At 31.1% G+C, this 22,714-nt stretch overlaps 1 protein-coding gene across 1 annotated transcript; it reads left to right on the forward strand.

Moving 5' to 3' along the window:
* The first annotated feature begins 2,973 nt into the window (after positions 1-2,973).
* On the forward strand, positions 2,974-19,851 carry LOC145328388 (E3 ubiquitin-protein ligase SIAH1A-like). The gene is made up of 12 exons (XM_080172026.1): positions 2,974-3,839; positions 11,452-11,584; positions 12,052-12,107; positions 12,418-12,486; positions 12,986-13,101; positions 13,587-13,740; positions 14,098-14,215; positions 14,518-14,604; positions 14,893-14,994; positions 15,144-17,266; positions 17,933-18,008; positions 18,438-19,851. The coding sequence occupies exons 2-10, from the start codon at positions 11,453-11,455 to the stop codon at positions 15,681-15,683; spliced, it is 1,374 nt and encodes a 457-aa protein (XP_080028152.1). The 5' UTR covers positions 2,974-3,839; position 11,452; the 3' UTR covers positions 15,684-17,266; positions 17,933-18,008; positions 18,438-19,851.
* Positions 19,852-22,714: the final 2,863 nt, after the last annotated feature.

Consider the following 22,714-nt stretch of genomic DNA (forward strand, 5'->3'; position numbering starts at 1 on the left):
CACCACAAGACTATAAAAAACAGATCTATAGTATAGATGTATAAACAGACAACTACCTCCCTTCCTTTTTCAAAGACCTCTTTTGTCTGCTTCTAAATATTTTCTGTTACTTGGCTGTGTTAATATAAGCGACACCATTGGTTGATTTTCAATGTCTAAAACCATCGGTAATATCCTTTTAGAAATATTTTTTTCAATTTTGAAAATTTTTATACTAAACCCCCACCTCCCCGTCCCGACAGAATTATGAACTCTGGCCGCGGCGCTCGGCACCCTTGCCTGCATAGCCGCAGCGCTCGGCTCCCTAGCCAAAAAACTAACCTAACCTAAAATAGTTGTTCCGTTTTGGGGGTTGGGTTTATAAAAAATTTAAAAATCGAAAAAAATATTTCTAAGAGGAAAACGCCTAAAAATCCGAGGAACTACATATGTGAAGCTTCCCTAAAATGGAAAACTCAATTATATAATAGTTAGCGAGATTCTTTATTAAAAAATCTTACATTCTAAAGTGATTGGATTAAATTTGCCAAGCTTTTAAAGTGTCTTTGTATCTTTTTAAAACACTTCAATAGTCGATTATAATCTATATTCCACCTTTTTAATTCCTGTTCTAAAATGAAAAAAAAAAAAATTTTTTTTTGACTGGAGCAGTTAGCGAGATTTTTTTTTTATATATATATTATAAAAATTTTCAATTGCTGTTTCAAAAGTACAATAGATCATAAAAATAACTAATATTTATTTTTTAGAAACATGCCATGGAACACTGAAAACTTTGAAATTTAAAGGAGAAACAATTAATTACAATTTCAAAGAGTTGTCAAAACCTCTACCAAAACTAATCCACCTGGAAATGAACAGAAATGAGATTGACTGGAGTTCTCTCTTACAAGTCGCCTCCAGAAATCTGGAATACCTGGAAATTTCACAGAATACTGGAGTAGACTCTCTTCAAAACTTGAATTTTGACCTGTCCAAAGTTCAAACTCTGAAGCTTGCTGTAAATGATGTTGCTTTTTTTACCAAACTTTTGTCTTTATGTTCTAATAACCTTAAAGATTTACAAGTTAATGCTGATTATATGACAACTCAACAAATTGAATCAAATTTGTTACTGCCTACAAGTATTCAAAGTTTAACCTGGCACCATACAAACAGAAGAACCTATCCAACAAGCAATTCAAATCTTTGTCTTTTGTTAAGTAAATGTTCCGCAAGTCTTGTTAGTCTTGAAGTCAATCAAACTGCTCAAATGATCATTGGACCTTTAGACAATATAAAGTTTCATAAACTAAAGCATTTAACTATTAGATGTAATAGATTTGATATTTTTGAAGCTTTTGAAGATTCTAAGTTGGAGAGTTTTAAACTTTTTAGTGAAGGAACTTTCCATGATAACCAAGATCTTAAAAGATTTCTGGAAATTCAATCAAAAACTTTGAAAAGCTTAAATATTACTATGAGAGATTTCAATATGCAAGATATTAAAAATTTTGATTTACCTAACTATTTAGGGTTATAATTTTTAAATTTTATTGAGTGTAATGTATTGTTTCTATGAATTATATTGTGATTTAAATTTATTGAACCTAGTAATAGTGTCTAACTTTTTTATCTTTGTGACGTAACAAAAATCGAAGGATGAGAGGGGAGGTGGGAAAGGAAATCCCTAAAAAAGAGATGGATTTTTGTTACGTCACAAAGATAAAAAGTTAGACACTATTACTAGGTCCAAATTTATTCCCTTCTTAATATTTCTATATTATATATACCCATTTAACTAAATATTGTTAAATATATCACAATTTTAATATTTATTGTTGTTTAAGCCCAAATCATTATATCACTTTTAATCCTAATTTCCTAATTGATTATATTCAGAGCTAGGGAGGTATAGTTTCAGTATCCGGTATTCGACCGGATATTGAAAATCGCTGGATATCCGGCCCAACCCTAATTATAATTGTCTTATCGATTTAAAACTTCCTTATATGTTTTCTAACACAGTTAGGTACGATTTAGAAGACGTAGCAACTCTATCGTCGTTATGCTTTATCAGTATTTTCCTACTTTGATTTAAAACATGCTGATTTTTATCTGTTTTGGCAACAATTTATTGTATGATATAGTTATTCTATTTTTCTGATTTTTGACTATCAATTTCTAGGACAATAATATTTAAGCAATTTTTCAACAAGTTTATATACAATTTTGATCAGACTTATGCATTAATATTCTGTTAATTAGTTTCTGGCACGCTTCAAGTGTTTTCTACTTATTTTAGAGCCTTGTTTTTATGAATGTTGTCTTCATTGTTGATTAATCACTTTTAAGATTGTTTATACTCCAATACTTTACGTTTTAAGCTTTTAAGTATTATTTAAATTGGGTTGAAAGAAATGATACATTTTGCAATTGTAACCATAATATGGTAACCAAAACTAATTTTTCAATTGTTTTGATGACGTAACCCGTTCATTCAAATACAAATTCTACCACTGTTTTTGATAAAGAGTTTGTAAAACAATCTCAAGATATCCGAAAAGAATACAATCCTATAATGTATGTACATTGCAGTAGTAGGTTTTTTTTTCTATAACAAAGGTTCTCCTTTGAAGTGAAGCTTCAAATAGGTTCAGGGAAGGTTTTTAACTATTTTGGGGGGAGGGTATCTCCACCCTCCAAATAAAAGATGAAACCTCAAAAAGTAAACATTTTATAATTAAGAAAAAACTTTTCCACCCCCCTTGAGGCTTCTGGGGACGTAGCTGCTAGTAGTATAGCCAGTAATTGAATTGTGTCCGAATTTTTGCTATAACAATATTATAATACAACATTAGTCCTAATAATTTAATTTACTCTTTTTTTTCTTCTATGTCTATTGTCTATATAAGCTACAGGCAAGCCTGTGTATCAATACAAAAACCATAGGCAATACCACTCTTACTTTTTGTGTGCTTCAGTTTTTTGTGCGTTGGTTAAGTAAGTCGCAGTAAAAGCTATATACGCTCCTTTTTCCGTCGTCTTTTTAGCGTGAATTCTAGAGTCGTAAAAATTAGAGAATTACATAGATATTTTGCCCAAGCTAGACTGTTTACGTGGTGGGAAAAGCTAGGAAAAGAACTTTTAGTCTGTGATCTTCGCAGTTATTTTTATACATATACACTCTTTCTCTTATTTGTTATCAACTTTATTTAGAAAAGCTGTCTCAAAATAGACCTAATAATTTTAGAATGCTCAAACATTAATTTTTATTTTTGGCAATTTGAATAATTTATTGAAGGTACAAATTCGATTTTGATTCAATTCTGTCATTGATTGATCTTTTTTTTAACTCTATTAGTTTCAATTTATAAGCTGCTCTTACTAAAACCCAGGCCCTGTTCTTTATATCCCAGCCCTCCATGAGTCCGTATACTAAATACTTTAATATCCCACACACACACACACGAACACACAAAAAGACGCACACACACATACACACACACTCTATAAGGCGCACGCACACAAGACACACAGTAATCTGAAATTTGGCTGAGAGACTCCATAAAAGGTCTTTGCGGGGGATTAATTGAAAAGGCAGTGAAAGGGAGGATATACACTGCTCAGTAAGCAGAGAACAGGGGGAGGGGGAATCTTAGAGCAGCTTAAACAGAGAAACGCAGCTGCGGCCTTATAGTTTCAAGCTGTCGCATAGACTTCAGTTTTCGCCAGACCACCATTGCAAGAATAAGTATACATCAGCAAAACATAAAAATCTGCTGTTTTATCAACTTTTGTGACATAAATGAACATTAAAAAGAAAGTTTATAATCAAGAGAATTCAATTAAAGATTCAGGTAGGCAAGTTATTGAGTTTAAGGACTGTTTTAAGTGAAAATAAATGCATGATTTTCATGCACTATCTTTGTCCACTTGGCAGTTCTTATCCACTTGAATTTTTTTTCAAGTTTTGGAGTTAGCTTGTGATTTTTGAAGAAAATGAAAAATGTGTTTTGAAACAAGTATTGTATCACAATGCTATGTAAATTTTGTTTCAAATTAAATACAATTTTTTGAAAGCTAGCTTTGGTGAGAAAAAAATCCAGCTTGTTATTGCGTAGTTTTTATGATCAGCTGATTATCATGTAACAGAGAGACTGACTAGGTGGGGGTGTGACTACAGGGGGGAGGTGGGTATAGTATAAAACAAAGAATTCTGTCAAACAAAGAATTTTCAACAATTTTTTCTCTAATCTTATATTCTTTGTATTTAAGACACCATCTTTTTTTTACTTTTCTTAATTATCCAAAAATGTTTTATATAAAAATATTTTCAAAAAGTCAATCTGTAGATTAATTTTACAACAGTTTTGAAAAGTGTTTTATTTTTACAACTTCAATTTAATTTTTCAGTACAATAAATTCGAAGAGTGCTCACGTATTTTAATCCATTTAAAGTATAAAATGTGCCTTGTTTTAGAATTTGTACTTTCTTTTTTGCACATCAACACATTGTGCAATTATTCTTCCTTGCATGCGCAGAGTGCACTTAGTTGGTATAGTAGGGAAGAGGGAAGGAGAGGGGGTCAGATTGCAGAGAGTAAAGGGACAGGGCTTCTAAAAGGATAAGACAATGGCTGATAGGTTTATGTAGATCCCCAATGATAATTACAAAAATATCCTTCTGTAGAGAACAATTAGTGGTTGAAACGTTTCGACACTGAACTTAGTGAACCATCCCAAAAGAAAAAAGAAAAAGTGTAACCAACAAATCAGAGATTGAGGACTTTTGTAATAAATAGCCCAATATCCCCTCCCTCCCTGGCAAAGGGATATGATTGCTAAATTATTCTGCCAGGGACCATATTACACTCTATTTTTACAGACAGCTAAAGAAATATTTTACACAGACGAATTAATTGAGTAAATTGTAATAGTCATTAAGCTATAACAATTGGAAAGAATTTTAATGAATATAATAGATTTGAAATCTGCATAAAATTTTAAGGAATTTTTGTAAAATTCGTTTTTTGTATTATTCTTTATCTATAAGCGCAAATACAAATTAAGTTAAATAATTTTGACATCTGTGATTGGTGGATTGAAAACTATCGGTGCCCTGATTGGAGAAGCTTAAGTGACGTACATCATTCAACCAATTAGAGCGCAGGTAGTTTCCAATCCACTTATCCTATTGGTCAAAATTTATTAACTTAAATTGGATTTGCGCTTTTAAATAATGAATTATATAAAAAACGAATTTTATAAAAAAAATCCTTAAGATTTGATGCAGATTTCAAATCTATTATATTCATTAAAATTCTTTCCAATTTTTATAGCTTAATAGTCATTTATCGCATCGTATTATAGACAGCTTTCCGTGGATATTAAAATTAAAAAAACTAAACCTAAAAAAAACTAAAATATCTAACAAAAAATAAAATCCCATTTTTTCTAAGGAACTATTACATATTTGTCAGAAAGATAGCCACTGTTCATTGTTCATAAAAGTCCAAGATAGCATCTTAAAATAGTTTTGTAAAAAGAATATTACAAATTTGGCTCTTATAATATAAATAAAGCTATTATAGATAATTTATAAACGGAAAGGAAACGACTTTCCAATTTCATATAGGATGTAGGTAATCTGATATTGTATCCACTTCAATAAATTACAGATGTAAAAAAACAAGGGTAAAAATGCACATAACATACAGAGGCGAAGGAAAATTAATTCTTTTCATTGAATATAATAAGCAAGCTTCAAATTTATTTAAGTATTTTTGTCAGGGGTTTTGTAATTTTAATTTTTAGTTTATATTTACAAAAAGAAAGTCTATATAAATAATTGAAGGGAACATTTAGTCATCCTCTTTTGTAATATTTGCTCCGAGGCCAGACAGACAAATAGGAGCACACCTGGGTTTAGTTCAGCCAATAACAATGCAGCAATATCAATAATTTGTCTAATAAGAGCATATTATGTATGGGTTAAAGGATTATAGAGGTCATTTGTTATATCAGTTATATTATAGCAGTAAATATACTCTATAACTCACATGTTTCTAAATCTTTCTATTTATTTATTGCAATGTAGAAGATTGCTATTGAAAATAGATGGCTTATATTTTGTTAATATTTCTCTGACCAATAAGTTTCGACTCTTTAACTAACTTCGTGCGTCGGTTGGTCAATATTATTTTATATGAGATTTTATTTATATTTCGGTCAAGTCGTTTACGAGATATCAAAGGACATACTATCACACACACGCACATACATACTGAATAGGGGATAATGAGGTGAAATATTTCCCCCCATACTTATTTTAGAGAATTTGTGATCCGCTTCTAAGAATGTTATTATACTTGTTGCACTTTCATGTTTTCTACTATATGAATTGTGTAGTTGTAAATTGGATTTATTAGTACTTGGATATTACTTCAGATTTTCATGTTCTATAATAAAGTGAACTCTGAGGCTGGCTTATATATTGATCTCCTCACCCGCATTGTTTACCATCCCCTCTCCTCTTACTGGGCAAACGACCTGACCCATAAAAGCAAGTGGATATTGCAACCTAAATTGACATCAATTTGTCTCCTGTCATAATATCCACATATAATCTACATCCATTGTACATCTGTAGTAAAAACATCTGATGTTTATATACATAACACACACGAAAAATGTTGATTTATAGATTCAAATTTATTCAAAAACATTTTTTTCTAGTATGGCTGCGAAAATGATTAATATCCGGTAGAACTAGTTCTCAGCCACACTGAAAAATCATGTATCGTATCGTATAATATCCGCTTGCCTACTAATATAAAAATGAACAATTATAAGATTAAAACAAGTTTTGTTAGCCCGTACCTTTGGCATCTCAGGCAATCATTGTATATTTTTATATCCACGAAAAACTGTTTATAATACGATGCGGTGGATAGCTATTTTGTTATTTCAAATTCAAAGAAACTAAAAATAAAATGTTCTGTTTCTAAGGAAGTCTTGCAAATGTTTTTGCGTGGCCTGCGAGAAAAAATTTGCAATGTAAATATATTTAAAACATTCTTGAAGAATCTCACAATATATAAGGGATCTAAAGGGATAAGACAATGGCGGACTAATAAATGTACATCCCCATTGCTAATAAATAAAATTACCCCTTCTGTAGATTACAATTAGTGGTTGAAACGTTATGTACAATTTAATAAACCAACCAATCAAAATTAATTAAAAGTCTCCAAAGTTGTTAAACCAACGAATAAAAAAATTAAATATAAGGCAATAAATAAATATTAATGCAATTAAAACTTTGAAACAATATCTATATGTAGTTGTATTATTCACCTGTGTATATATTAAGCCTTGATAAGGAATTCTCAAACGGAAATAGCATATGCATAATATATATGCAGGTGTAACAAATCAAATAGCAATTTGTACAATAAAATGTTGATTTTTTGATTTATCCAGTAAACTAATATTTTATTTGGTAACTACAAAAAGATTTTGAATAGCAGAACATTTTGGTGGGTTATTGGAAGGTTTAAAGCTACTTTCTTTGTGCTAATAAAAAAATAAAGCTGATTATTCTGAAACACCCTGTACTTGTTTATAAAACTTAAAAGCAATATTATGCATACCATCTGCAACATCATTAAATCAATAAATTTACATTTAAGCAAATATTTTTAATTTTAATCAATCTACCTTTCTGAAATTTCACTAATATAGAAATTATTTCTTCATTTATTTTCAAACTAAAATTGATCAATTACAATGATTAATTTCAAAATATGAAAAACCGATTAATATCTGCAGGATAAGTACCGGTTCTTGGCCATACTTAAAAATCATGTATAGCATCGTATTACAGACAGTTTTCCACGAGTATTAATTTAAATATCATAAAATTATAACATGTTTTGCTAGCCAGGGCCTTCGGCTTCAAAGAGCTAAAAAAAGGGTTTTAATCTTATAATTTTCATTTTTAAGTCCGCGGAAAGCTGTCAATGATACAATGCGATAAATAACTTCTTTAGAAAATATGTATTTAATAAAAATCAATATAATATGATATAAACCAAGTAGCATAACAGATGTTTTAAGATTTAGTTTTTAATACATAATATTTTTAATAATAAAAATTGTTTTAATTTCTTGCTTAAAAATCTTCGAAATCTGTGCTGAAAAATCTTTGAAATTATTGCAAGATCTAAATCTTTAGTTTCTAACTAAATTAAGAAGAAATTATTAGTTTTTAGGGTATATTTTATTTGATTTTAGCCTATTTTTAAAAAAAATTTATCCATAAAGTTACTTTATTGTCGTAAAATTGGCGCGAATTTTACGTTCGCGGGCTACGTATTTTTATCTTTGTTATAAGTTCATATTGGTAGCTATATACATATTTGTGTGTATATAAAAGAAGAGGGCATTAACCAAGTGTCCCGTTATTTTGTCCATACATACACTTTTCATATGCCATGCTCTCAAAAGAAAATTGTCAAACGTGAATATACATAAAGTGAGAAAAATGCTAAAGATTTAAATCTTTACTTTTATTGTTTGCCCTTAATTAACAACAAAAAATATCCAAAAATATATATTTTTTAATATTGACAGAAACAATTGAAGGAAATTTATATTACTATTAAATAAGATAGCTAAAATTTTGCCAAACTCAACTTTTTGTGTAGTTTTCCTAAATTTTTTTTTTTAAATGATTACATAAATTGTTACATAAAAGAAGACAAAAAAAATGTAAAAATTGAAAAGTGAACCACTCCTTGTTTAACTAGATGATGATAGACAGATAGCTGACGAAGCCTAGTGAGTTTAGCAATGACCTTGGAACTATAAGATTTTAGTGTTGCCTCAAGTTATAGAAGTAATATGCTTGGATAGGCCTACTGCGCAATTTTTTCTTACATAAAAAAGTCAAAAGCTAGCTTTCTAAATTCAAAACAAATTAAGAATACATAAAGAGTTGAACTTTTATTAGAAAAAATGCTACGTTTTTTTCTGGTAAGATTTTTAAAGCTGACTATTTATTTATGACAGAAAAAATTAACGTTGATAGATAGACAAAACTGCTGTCTCTTTAGCTCTCTCCTTCTCCCTTTCTTTTTCTTTTGTGCTTGTTTACTTCTGTGTCTACCTCTCGTAGTAAAACTTTCTTTTGTCATCGTTTTTTTTTTACAGCTGTTAAACCACTTTTAGTTTTATTCTAACAAAATATTTTTTTTCACTAAACTCATTTCATATTATACGTTTTATGTAAACATAGCTGTTTCGCCTATATAGCATATAGAAGGGAAGTGTAGAAAAATAGCTATAAACCAATTCAAGACTTGAATCTGAAATACAAAATAGTCTAAAACCATCCCAGGACCTTTGTGAAGCTTCCCTAAAATTAAAAAGTAAAAACCCAATCGGTTCATTAGTTTCATATAAATCTCAAGCTACAGGCAAAAAAACCTTATAACTTTAGGGTAAGGGGGGGGGAAGTTTTGGTAAGGGGCTATTCTCGGTAATTTCGACCTACCTTCATTAAATGACCTTTTTCTCCATGTTCCTTTCAAATGACAGAAAAAAACATAAAAGCAAATTTGTTACTTATTAAATTGCCTACAAAAAAGTATAAAATGAATTTTTTGTGAGATGAATATTAAGGGTACTTATTGGGTCTCAAAGTCGGACGAAAAATTTTTTTTTTCCAAAAATTTCTTAGTAGGTGTGTAAAGATCGACCTACACAAAAATTGGTAAGACCTAGAGCTGATCTGAAAAACTTTTTGAACTAGAAATTGCCCGCTTTTTCCAAATCCGTTGAGAGCTTTAAAATCGGGTTAATATTTTTTTAAAAAATTACCAAAGTTGGCGCCGGGGGAAAAATCGGTAATTTCAAAAGAAATTAAAATTCAACTTTTAAGGTCATGTTTTCATGTTTTCTTTTGTCAAATCTATTATTCCATATGGACTTTTTAAGAATTAGGCCTAAAAATGAATAGAACAGATAAATAACAAAAAAAAATTAATTTTATTTTTTGAATCAAAATTTTGCGAGGAAAAAATCAAAATTTCTGGTCCTTTGAAAAAAAAATATTTTTGACATAGGAGGAATAGTCCGATCTTTAAGAATTTTTTTGTGGTTAATCCCAATCACCTATACTAATTATGATTTTTTACGCTTGTTTGGTCGTTTGGCCTTTTTTCATCGATTTTTTTAAGGTTAAAATGTAGTCAAGATTTTTTGCAAAGATGACACTTTTGCTTCAAATTCAATTTTTGAGGTCAATTTTTAATCAATTTTCATGTTTTTTGGGCTAAATCTATAGTTCAATGTGAGCTTTTTTAGGATCAGGCCTAAAAAGTAATAAAATACGTTTTTTTCTTATATTAATTTTAAGTTTTTTTTAAAAAAAATTTCAAAAAAAAAATCGAAAATTCGCGTCTTTCAAAAAAATTCATTTTTAACATAGAAGGAATAGTCCGATCATTATGAAACTTTTTGTGGATAATCCCTATAACCTATACTAATTATGATTATTTATGTTCAACTGGCCGTTTGGCCGTTTTTCATCGATTTTTTTTAGGTTGAAAAAAATTACCTATATTTCCCCCGGTGGTGGGGAAATATCGGTAACTTTTTTGCGGTCAATTTCGGCCAACTTCTAAAAGTCCTAGGATACTGTCCTTTTAGGACCTGATAGTCCTTTCCGTAAGCTTTCTACTGGTCTTGGTTTAATTTGAAAATATTAATATTTACCCCATTTTTTTTTCAAAAAAACCGAAAAAAAAACGAAATTTCCCCCCCCTTACCCTATAATTTAGGATAAAAATAGTAATCAAAATAATTCAAGCAAAAAAGTTTCTGATATAAAGCTAGTTGTGTTTTCTTAAATGCCATGAACCATAACATTTTGCATTAATTTGAAGAATTATGAAGAAAATGTAGATTTTCTTTCTGTTTTGTAATAAACAAAGAGCTTTCTTTATTTGATAATTGTATTGATTTTAATAATTTTATGATTATTTATGTTATATAATTTAAGATAGGTAGCTAATAACTTACTAGTTTTGAAAAAAATTATATTGAAGAAAATTGTTAAATAAACTTTTTGAAGTTTATAAACTGATCGCTGAATCTTTTATAATGTTTTTTTAGTTTGGCTTTGAAATCGATTATAATCCGCTGGATTAGAACCGGTTCTCAACCATACTGAATCATGTAGAGCATCGTTTTATAGACAATTTTCCACGAATATAAAAAAAATCATAAAATTAATGCTAGTTTAATTAGCCTGGCCTTCGGGCCCTCCGGGCTAATAGTACAGGATTTAATCTTTTAATTTTCATTTCAATATCCGCGGAAAGCAGTCTATAATATGATGCGAAAGATAACTATGATCAACAGACTTTTAAAAAGCGCTTTATTGACAATACTGTTTAATTTCAGAATGGCGGCGGGCGTCCTGCAAGAGCAGGCCATGTTAGAGCTGGGAGCCGTGGATACAAATGAACTCCTGCAACTTCTGGAGTGCCCTGTCTGTCTAGATCACATCACACCTCCTGTCAAACAATGCATCAAGGTATTGACATCTTTTTTTTATATCAATTTTTGGGTGCTTTCCCGCAGAGTGCCCATCATGTACTGAAGCTACCCTTTCCATCTTTCAAATAAGGGAAGGGGGTTGAATCCTAACTTCAGAGAATCAGTTCAACAAAGTCATACATGCACCCAATATAACCTAACCTGACCTAAAGTAATAGTAAACAAACAAAGAAATCCCCCCACTTTACTTTTTATTTTCAATGTTTATCAAAATATGGACTGGGGAGTGGGTTTTATGCTAGGGAAACTGACCTTGCTGTGTTTTGCTGTTAGTCTGTTAAGAAACTGTTGAGATAATTTTGTATCTGTAAAATGAAATCATCTATTTATTGATCTTTCAGTAAGTTGTAACTAGGAGTCAATCTGTTTATTAATCTTTCTATCTGTCTTTTTAGTTTCTTTTTATAGTATCTGTCAATTTATACAATCTATCTATCTATTTAGGGTCACTTGGTATGCACAGACTGTTTCCCCCGTCTTCCCCACTGTCCTACTTGCAGGTAACACACATTTTTAAGACGCCATCTTGGATTTGGCATTAATGACCCATTTTAGGGAAGTTCTTTATAGTGCTTATAGAAAACGACGTCATACAATACACATAACCAATGTTAGGCCAATAAATAGACTGAATTATCAATGACAGGCCAGTACACATTTTAATTGACCAGTTGTAGGCCAGTATGACGTCATTTTTAATAGGCAATATAAAAAGAATTTTATTTCAGAAAAAATAATGTTTGAAAGTAAATTGTAAACAAATTTATAGTAATCCAACAAATATTTATGTTTAACTTTGTTATGATTTAGATCCACCATGTCCACAGAAAGAAATCTTGCTATGGAGCAGGTTTCTAGACTACTACAATTTCCATGCAGGTAAAATAACAAGCCTCCTTGTCATAATTGTAGCAAATATTAGGAATTCTAGAATGGTCCTATCAATTTAAAACTTTGTATAAAGATTTCTGTAACAATCAGGCATAGAATTGGAAAGAATTCTAAGCAGTTTTTGCGTGATTTGCATCAAATTTGGTTTATTCAATGTAATAAGCTCTGTCAATCTATTTTTTTTTGTCTGGCCATTTATTTTAGTAAACTTAGCTATTATGGATGTTGTCATCTGTATTTTTATAGTCTTTTTCCTTATAATTAGGAATGAGAAAAAATGGATGTTTTTCTTGCAAAAAAAAACACTAAAAACAGACACTATCAAATTATTGCACAATCCATTTCTCAATGCTAAAAGCTTATCTTTTTTTTGTAATAGTAAAAATAGGATGAAGTAATTTACATTATACAATTAAGATATTGAATCCAAAGAAAAACGATTTTTTAATGCAAGGTTTATGTATTTAACAAATTATTTATTTTTTAGATACCACCCGATGGGATGTAAAATTTCTGCGCCCCTGAGTTTGAAGGCTGAACATGAACGTAACTGTGACTACCTTCAACTCAAGTGCCCTTTCCATGGACAGTGCTCTTTCTCAGGTACCTAGATGACTTCTTGCTATCTTTCTATCTATCTTTCTTTCTATGGACAGTGCTCTTTCTCAGGTACCTAGCTAGATGCCTTCTATTTATCTATCTATTTTCCATGGTAAGTGCTTTTTCTCAGGTACCTAGATGCCTTCTAGCTATCTTTCTATCTTCTTGAATTCTTTCTACCTTTTTTTTATGGGCAGTGCTTTTTCTCTCAGGTACCTAGATGTCTTCTTGCTATTTTTCTATCCATCGTTTTTTTCCATAGATAGACAGATACATAGATATCTTATTGCTATCTTTATATCTATCTTTTTTACTATGTTTTCTTGATCTCTATTAAAAGTGTCTTTTTAATTGCTAGAGTTTTTTTACATGGTATTTAAAAAGACATCATCCTTTTGTATTTAAATTTATAATTATCCCTAAACATATATCTGTCCGCGTCATCTACATTACACTACTCCCATGAATACTGATAATTTTCTTTGTAGGCTCCCTGAACATGGTGACCCCCCACCTGAAATCTGAGCATGCAGTCACCCCTGTCCCAGTCCAACCCAATGGGACATTGTTCTACAGAGCTAAACAGTTCGCCAAGAGAAACCTGTGGGCATTCATCTACCAATGGGATAAAAATATGTTCAGGTTTTTATTTTATGTAGAATAAAAAAAATATTTTCAAAGTATATTATATAATCAGAGAGAGAGAGGGGACAATGGGCTGTTTATTACACTAGTTCCCAAAGTTTTACAATAACGTTTTCTTATTCGTTGGTTTAACAACTTAAGAGACTTTTATTGAATTATTATTGGTTGGTTTATTAAATAAGTTGAGTGTTCAAACGTTTTTACTACTAAGTTTAATCTGCATAAGGGGTGATTTTGCGTTAACATTGTGGATGTACATTAATCTATCGGCTATTGTCTTATTTCTTTAGAACCCTGATGTATAATAATCATAAAGATAACATTTTTTTGTTTTATCATTATTTTGAATTTTAGATTTCTAGTAAAGCACATCCACGCGAGCAGCGTGGGGCGCACAGACAATTGTAACCTGGTTGTTGCACATGTACAATACATTGGTCCTGACAGTATGGCTGCTCAGTATGCTTACCAGGTCCACATTTTAGTTCTTTGATTGTCCGCTAGTCGTCGTTAGGAGGGTGTCGCTATTTAATGGGTTATTGTTGAAGATATTTGTTATTAATTAAAGGTGATATGCTAAAGTGTTATGTTTATAACCAAGAGTGGGGGGGGGGGGGTACTTTATAAAAAAAAATTACCTGCAGCCTAACTTGCAAAAATAGCCCCAAACCTGCTAAGAACCTATGTGGATTAAGCAGTTCACGTCTACCAGATTTTACAGGATGAACTTAAAACTTAAGAATTTATATTTTTGATACCAAATTTTTGTTTTAGATCTCCTTATTTGATGCTGAGAGACGAACAAATGGTCCCAAGTTTGAGGGAATTGTCAGCTCAACAATGAAACCATTAGAAAGTCAGGTAAAAAGATGGAAAGCTATAGATGAATGTTCATCGTGAATAAAAAAGATGACGTCATACAAAAAATGACCAATGATAGGCTAATACACAGACTAAATTACCAATGGCAATTCAGTATACATTTGATGACGTTTTTTTATAGGTATTTGTTATTAAGATCCCCCCCCCCTCCCTTCAATGAAAGAGCTTGGAATAACCCCGTACCTGGATTTTGTATGTTAAGATCCCTTTTTAAAATTTCGAATGTGCAAAAAATTGGCGGAATACCTAATAATATATTTTTTCCAGGTATCCAAAGACGAAGTATTTGTAGCCACCACCTACACAGCCAGAGAATACACAGATCAATTTGGTCAACTTAATTTCATTATTACAATGAGGTCTTTAAAGGTAAAAATTGTTGTTGTAATGTTGACTGTATAATATATTGTTCACATATTATAATATGAGATATTATTTAACTATAAAAACCTACAATCATCCCATTTTTTTTACTTTATTTATTATTTAAATGTATTCTTATGATTAAATATTTTCAGGAGAAAGAGCATAAGAAGAGAGATTCCAGCAGTAGCCGGCCGAGACACCGGCCCAACACTACTAGACCTCCACCAACCAACATTACCCCAGTGCCAGCAGCTGGAGCTGCCAACCCAGCCCAGGCTGGACCTAGCGGTGCTGCTATCCCAGTAGTAGCTGCTGGCTCGAACAGCACCCCTGCTGCTGCTCCCACGGCGGCTGCTGCAAGCACTAGCAGCGCTTCAGGGCCAGTGGCAGGACCAAGTGGGGTTCAGTCATCAGCAGTTGCTGCTAACTCTTCATCTAGTTCAAATAATATTCCAGTTAATCTGTCAACTTCAGCAGCAGCTACAGAAGAACCATCTTCTTCGCCATCAACTTCTTCTTCCACTTCAAATTCCTCAGAGTCAGTTCCAACTTCATCAAGCAGCAGCAGTTCAAGTGTGACACCTGCCACATCCACTGGAGAAACACAGTCCACTGTGACAACAACAAATACATCCACAAGCATGGACACAGCAGAGGACAACATGGTTGTCTCAACAAATCCTCAACTTTAAATATATTCTGAAATATTTAAGCTGTTTTTATCGGGCTGGAAAGCCATTTAACTACGACGCCTGGCGACTACAAATTACCAGTAGAAGTGCCATCTTGATGATTCTGAAAGCTGGATGGCCGTTGTCCCCCGACGGCTGAAGTTTATTTGCTATGTTTAAAGAACCTGCTATAAAACTTGTTATTGTGTATAAAGCGCGCGCGCATTACTCACCACCCTCAGTCATGACACACACACACAATTTTGTATTTCTGTAGAGTCAGAACTTTAGTTTGCATGGAGAGATCAGTTTGTAAAAATATCTCTTTTCATACAGAGATATATACATAGCTGGTCATTTTATCTCTTTCATGAGAGATTTAGAGATTCAGCCCTTTGTGTGTTTTATCTCACTCTTCCTGTGTTGGTTGCATGCTTATTTAGTCTCTGCTCTGTCATGCGCGCGCAGCAATTTTATAGCACTAATAATATATACATACATTTTAATATATATCATATATATATACATAAGTATATAGACACACACACTTTTTAATACAAAGTTCTTTCAAGTAAAAATTGAGACAACAGTGATTTAAAACTAAAAGATTTATCCGAGGCATTGGCTAGCGCGCGTGTTTGTGTGTGTGTGTACGCGCGCGTGGCCTCAGTACAATTTCTTGTGGATTTCTTCAACTTCTAATTTGTCTCTAGCATACCTAGCCACAGACTTTGTGCTCTCACAAAGCTAAGGCAACATTCCTCTGCTTTTCACCATCATTAAATTTATTACGATAAGTATCAAAATATCATTTTTATTCTTTAAAAACAACATTCATGCTTTCTTATCATTACTTTTTGTTTGCAAATTAGAATTTTATTCGATTTATATATTTTTCCTAGCAATATTATTTTTCTACCTTTAAGATTTTTAATCTAAAGATTAAAATAAATTCAGAATATCTATCTAAAATATAAGCTATCTATCTATTATAACTGATTAACATTGCTTTATTAAAAAAAGAGCAAATACCTTTTTCTATTTTTATTTGAAGGTGTGAGCGTTGGATCCAGTCAAAATCAAAATTTTTGTGTGTTATCTAGGCCTTATTACAAAGCACCTAAACTGCTGATAACTTATTTGTCCTTGTTTAATAACATAGGTAAAATAAGTGAGGCAAACCCTTGCAACCTGGGAAAAAGATGGGGGAAATAAAAAATGTAAAAATTATTTTTCTAGAATAGATTAGTTGTGTTGTATCTGCAAGTAATGTATACTTTTTAACCTTACTGGTGAAATTGTAAAAAATCTAGTCTAGTCTTGCAAAGCATTTTTTTGCTTGTTTGTCTTTCTCTAAAAAGGTATACATTACTGAATGTTTGTTTCAATTAGGTAGGGTAGTTTTTGTTATCCTCTTTTATTTCAATACATGGCAATATATATTTCAAATGTATTTTTACTAAATAACAAAAAGGGGTACTAAAGCTGTAACTGGGGGCAAGAGTTTAAAAAAGGTTGCAATAACTTAATGACACACAAAATTAACATCAGCATTTTCAACATTGGGTTCCTTAATATCTCTTCAACGGATTTATTTTTACCCGGTATGTATAAATAGTAGAAAAGATCTTAATTTTAAGATTTACAAAATATATTTTCATTGAAAGGTTATAGAGAAGTTTTAACAGCAGTTTGATTATAAAGATAGGGCTAAAAATTTATACCTTGGCTTAAAATCATGTTATTTTTAATTATTAAGGAATTGGCTTAACTCTTTAACCTTACTTGAATTTAAGAATTTTGCTTAATTTTTCCTGCTTTGTAATATTGCAGGAATCAGGTTCGAATCTCTGCTAAGATTGCGTCATACTAAAAGTTACTAAAATTGTATTTTTATCTTTCATGCCTTGATAATAAAAACTTTTTTATACACAAAAACTTTTGCATTATTAAAAGTAAGCAACATTACGTAAATAAAAAGTTTTGCATTAAAAAAATTATTCTTGAAGCATATGATATACCTAAATATAGCAATGATAAAAAAATATACGGAGTGTAAAGTTTACATATAAAAAAAAACATTTTTTGGGGGGGGGGGGGGTAAAGTATAGATTTCAAATTTAGAAATTACTTTGGACACAATATGAGTTTAGGTTATTGCATATAGTAGACTCTACACCCCTGTAAATTTAAATTAACTAAATATTTTTTTCTTCTTTATAAGTGTTATTTTCAGGTTCAATAATTCAACAATTTTTCTCTTTTTTCAGTGTTTTGTGGGTTTGAGCTTTTTGCGATATTTCCCTTTATAGTAGGAGAAATAGTAATTTTTGCTTCGTTTACAAGGTAGAGTAAAAAATAATGAAAAATGATGAAAAACCAATAAGGCAAACAAGTCGACTTTCAAATTTCAATTAAAGAATAGGGTTTAAAAAATGTTCTATATTGAAAACCTTTTTGGTTTTCAAATTTTAGCTATTGTAATTAAGAAAGAAGATATGTTTGATAAGCTGGTTTAAGACTTCATGATATGATCTATAAAGTTATTGAGGACAAAAGTACTTTAATAATAACTAATTAAATCATACCAAAAGATCTATATGATATAATCATGATTTGATATATTTGTTTTTTTAGTAAAAAGCATTTGAAGATAATAATAAATATCTTATAAATCTTCAGATACTAAACCATTAATTGTTATTTATATTTTTAACATTGGGGACAAAGCCCAGGGGGGCGGGGGCAACATTAAACCTTTCTTATCTTTTACAGGACTTAAAATCTGATGTTTGAGAATGCTATGTGCATGCGAACGTGTGTGGGCGCGCGCGCGCGGGATGGAGGAACTGCAACATTTACACACACAAAAGCCCCAATTTTGATCCATGACGAAATGACAAAATGTCAAAAATGACCTTCAAATAAACTTTAAAAAAAAGGCACATAATGGCTTTTAGGCCAAATAAAATATGTGACTTGTACCACCATTAAAGATGACCTAATTCTGTATATTTTTATCTGCACCCTTAATTAATTCCTCTTGTGTTTTAAGCAAGCTTTACTGTGATAATAATAAAAAAAAAATATTTCTTGTTAAATATAATTTATACCTTTTATCTTACTGCATGTCAATTTATGTGTCTTGTTCTTTTTGGCTATAGATAGATTATAAAGTGATAAGTAGATATATTTTAGTAGCTACTTCTTAATATCTGGATATGGTGTTTAAAATTATCCCTTTCCTTAATGTAAATTTAAAAGCATAGAAAAAGCGTTTTCTATGTATATTTTTATTGTCAAAATAAATAAAAAAATACAATGCATTAATATTTTGATTTATAAGGTTTGTTAGCTGAAATAATTTTTAAAAAATATTTATATAAATGCTCCTTGTTATTTTTGTCAATAGTTTAATAAACCTAAGTCATTCAAATTTACATTTTTTTTATTATTTTGCTTCATAAATAAAGCATGTTTCCTCATGGATTCAATATAAAGGCTAAACTTTAAGAATTTAGGAAGATTTAAAAAAAATAATATTTTAAAAATGATGTCTAATAATATTTATGGCCGTACTAACTTTGGTGCTTATAAATGTGTTACTTGAATTCCATGAAAAATTAAGTATATTTCTCTTTTTTTAGCGCGTTTATGAAAAATAAGTATAATCGATACATTAGAAATTAAAAAAGATGATTCTTTATAAAATGGCTGATTTGGATCAAACCCTCACACCTTCAAAAAGAAAATAAATTTAAAATTAATTTCAATAAAAGTCGCGTACGAATAAAAATGTCATATTCTTTAAAGACGCTTTTCACTATCGTTTTCAAAAAATACGCAATTTAGCAGTTTTATTGTTAAGTTAGAGTATAACTTACTATAGTTTGTTATTATAAGACGAGCGTTAATTGGATTTTAGTCGTAAATTCACTGTTTGATTGTTAATCAAAACGAAATTAAAATTTAAGGATATTTTTTGCTTTCTGCGGTATAAAATTATTAGATGCTTTGATGTGTAAAAATCTTATTTCATCCAGAAAAAAATTTAGAGCACCAAATATAACGAATTATATCATTTTTCTTTTCATCTGATTGTGTAAAAAAGTATACATTTTTTATGTGTTTATTAAAATTATCCCGTTGCCATTGTTTTTATTTTTATTCTAATAAAGATATATATGTATTTATGTTGTGTTTATTATTCATATTATAAAATCTGAAAAAATTATGAGGAAGGAGTATACAGGGAGGGAGATATTTGGAGGCTGTAAGTTACACTGGTATCAAAAGTTTATTAAAATCTTTATCTTATTATTTGGCTATAAAACTTTGGATACTTAAATTGAATTCTGATTGGGTGGTTCTAAGCTAGCAATAATCTAACCTTATTAGCAACTGAAGGGAGAATTTGTTTATCATAATTTAGGAAGTATAATTAATCGTACATTGTCTTATCGTTTAAGGCAATATGCGACTAATAATTATAATGTATCAAATGCTTTGACAAAGTCAAGTTGATGTGTACTTATCAACAGTGCTTTGAATTCCTATATTGTGTCACGCCTTTTCTTGACCTGCTGCTTGCTGACCTACCTACATATAAATTACCTCAAACGGGTGAGACTGTTGTCCATGACACTATAACGTCAGGTCTAACAACCCAGGATAACTTAGCTCTCCCTTTCTACCCACACACCCACCCGGGGTATTAAGACAACACCCATTTTTAAACTTATTTAGTTATGAGGCGGTTTTAATTCGAGATTCGAACCTATCGCAGTCAAAAGTATGCAGGTATTTAGTTGTTATGTTCAATGTACTAAAAAATAGACAGACGGCTACCTAATTTAACTTAACAAGGTGCATTGAATACTTTGTAAAAATTGCAAAAAAAAGTGACGTCAAAATATTATGAATATTTGCCAGAAAATATTTTTCTTAAAATAGATTCTAAGCCTAAAGTGAATCTATTAAAAACCCGGGTTTACTTATAATTATTAAATCAAACTTTCATGAGTTTTTTGTGTCTTGATTTCAAACATAACCATTTTTAACAAAAATTTAATGTGAAAGGTTTAGTGATTTTTAATCTAAAAGGTTGCGTGATTTTAAACTTAAAAATTATATATACTGTAGCGTGTACTTGGTTTTGTCATCTTTTGACACACTCTTGCGACACCCCCTCTCTTCTTAGCTTATTTAGGGGGTGTAAACCCTAATGGGATGTATTCACCCCACTTAATTTTGCCAGGAGGGTGAATACACCACCCTATATCCCACGTTTGAACGCCTCTGAATTGAACATTGTTTTTTTTTTATATAATCAAATTTCTTTCAAACTTAATATCTTATCCGACAAGCTCTATAATGTTTTTTAGTTTTACTTGACTAGAATTTATCAAAAACAAAATAAATCTTTCTATTTTATCTATTTTATTCAAAATTTGGTTTGTATGTTAGAATTTATAATTCTTAAATTACATGCAAAATTATATGCTTTATCGTCCTAAGAATGACTATATCATACCATACTGACGACTGGGTCATGACGCGTTTTTGAAATTATTGTATTTGGCGATCCTGTTTAATATATGTAAGTTGTCATCCTTGTTCAAATAATAAATTAATGTTCAACAACAGTTTTGTAAATTAAACATTAAATGGGTGGACCAGAATTTAAATGAATTTTCCGGCTATGAATGAAAAAGCCACCTTCTCCCCCCCCCCCCCCCGATAAATATTCGCTTTTATATTCCCTAATGTAACTATAATGCATTAGGGCTCGGCAGCCGGACAATTTATAGTCATCCAGCTGGCGATTACGGATTGTTTAAAGAAAATGGCCAATTGCTTAATCCTTATACTAAAGTAACAAGATGTTTGTCTGTGTGTCTGTACCGAAGGATCTCGCTAACCGCTGAACCGATCGGTTTCTCCTTAACAGGGTAGCTTCTCATAGGTCCCGGGAAGGTTTATAACTATTTTGGGGGAGGGTACCACCACCCTCCCAAAAGAAATCACAATAAAATCGAAAAAAAATAATATATTTCCGCCGCATATTGTCGCTAGCGTAGTCGCGCTGCGTAGAGACCTGAATTTAACAGCTGATAACATAAACAAATTATTTCTCAAATTAGATATTTAAAATAAAAAAAAAACATTTAAATGCCACTAGAGGCCTCTAGGGGTGTAGCCTCTAGTTACAGATATAATTGATGGCCGATTTTCCCTGTAGTTCTGATATTGCGGCCCAGTTACAGGTGCTTTCCCTTAAAGTGCCTATCGAGCACTGAATCACTCTTATCTTATCAAAATCATCAGGCGCGTCTCTCTTTTGGACTCTGTAGTCCAGAGAATACGGCCACCCTGTTCCTCCATGATGTCCTGTCCTTGGCATGATTTTCAGCTTCTCCCCATGTTAATTCTAAGTTAAAGAGGTCTTTTTCAGTGCTCTGCCTCCAGGTCATTTTTGGTCATCCCTGTTTACGTTTACCAGTGGTAGGGTTCCATTTTAAGCACTTTTTTGGAATCCTGCTATGTTCCATTCTGAGCACATGTCCTAGCCATCTTAGTCTTTTATATTTCACTTCTGCTTCAATACTATTGCACTTGGTCTTTGCATACAGTTCAATGTTTGATATTTTGTTTGGCCAAAATATTTTGCAAATTCTTCTTATATCTCAAGTATCTTATAAAAAACTAAAAATAAATGGGTGGAGAAGTATTTTTACACATGCGATGCTACACAGTAATTCCAATAACCTAACCTAACCTGCTTTAAAGAAACAAATAGAAAAATTAACACCCCTCCCCCAATTTTGTAAACATATGGGAGAGTGTTTGAGAGAATATTCCAAATTGCATACCAAGACCAGCGGCTGCTATAAAAGTAAAACAAGGATGACAACATCTGTAAAAGCGAAACTCTAAAACGAAGGACAAAGGAACATTATCACTTATAGAGTGGCAGAATATTAATGCAAAAGTCTAAACAAACTTTTCAAACGGACGGACGGACCGACCTAATTATAAAAAAAGCTTCATAT

This window comes from Acartia tonsa, chromosome 9 (genome assembly GCF_053477335.1).
Source record: "Acartia tonsa isolate MP-2025a chromosome 9, ASM5347733v1, whole genome shotgun sequence".
Lineage (NCBI taxonomy): Eukaryota > Metazoa > Arthropoda > Copepoda > Calanoida > Acartiidae > Acartia > Acartia tonsa.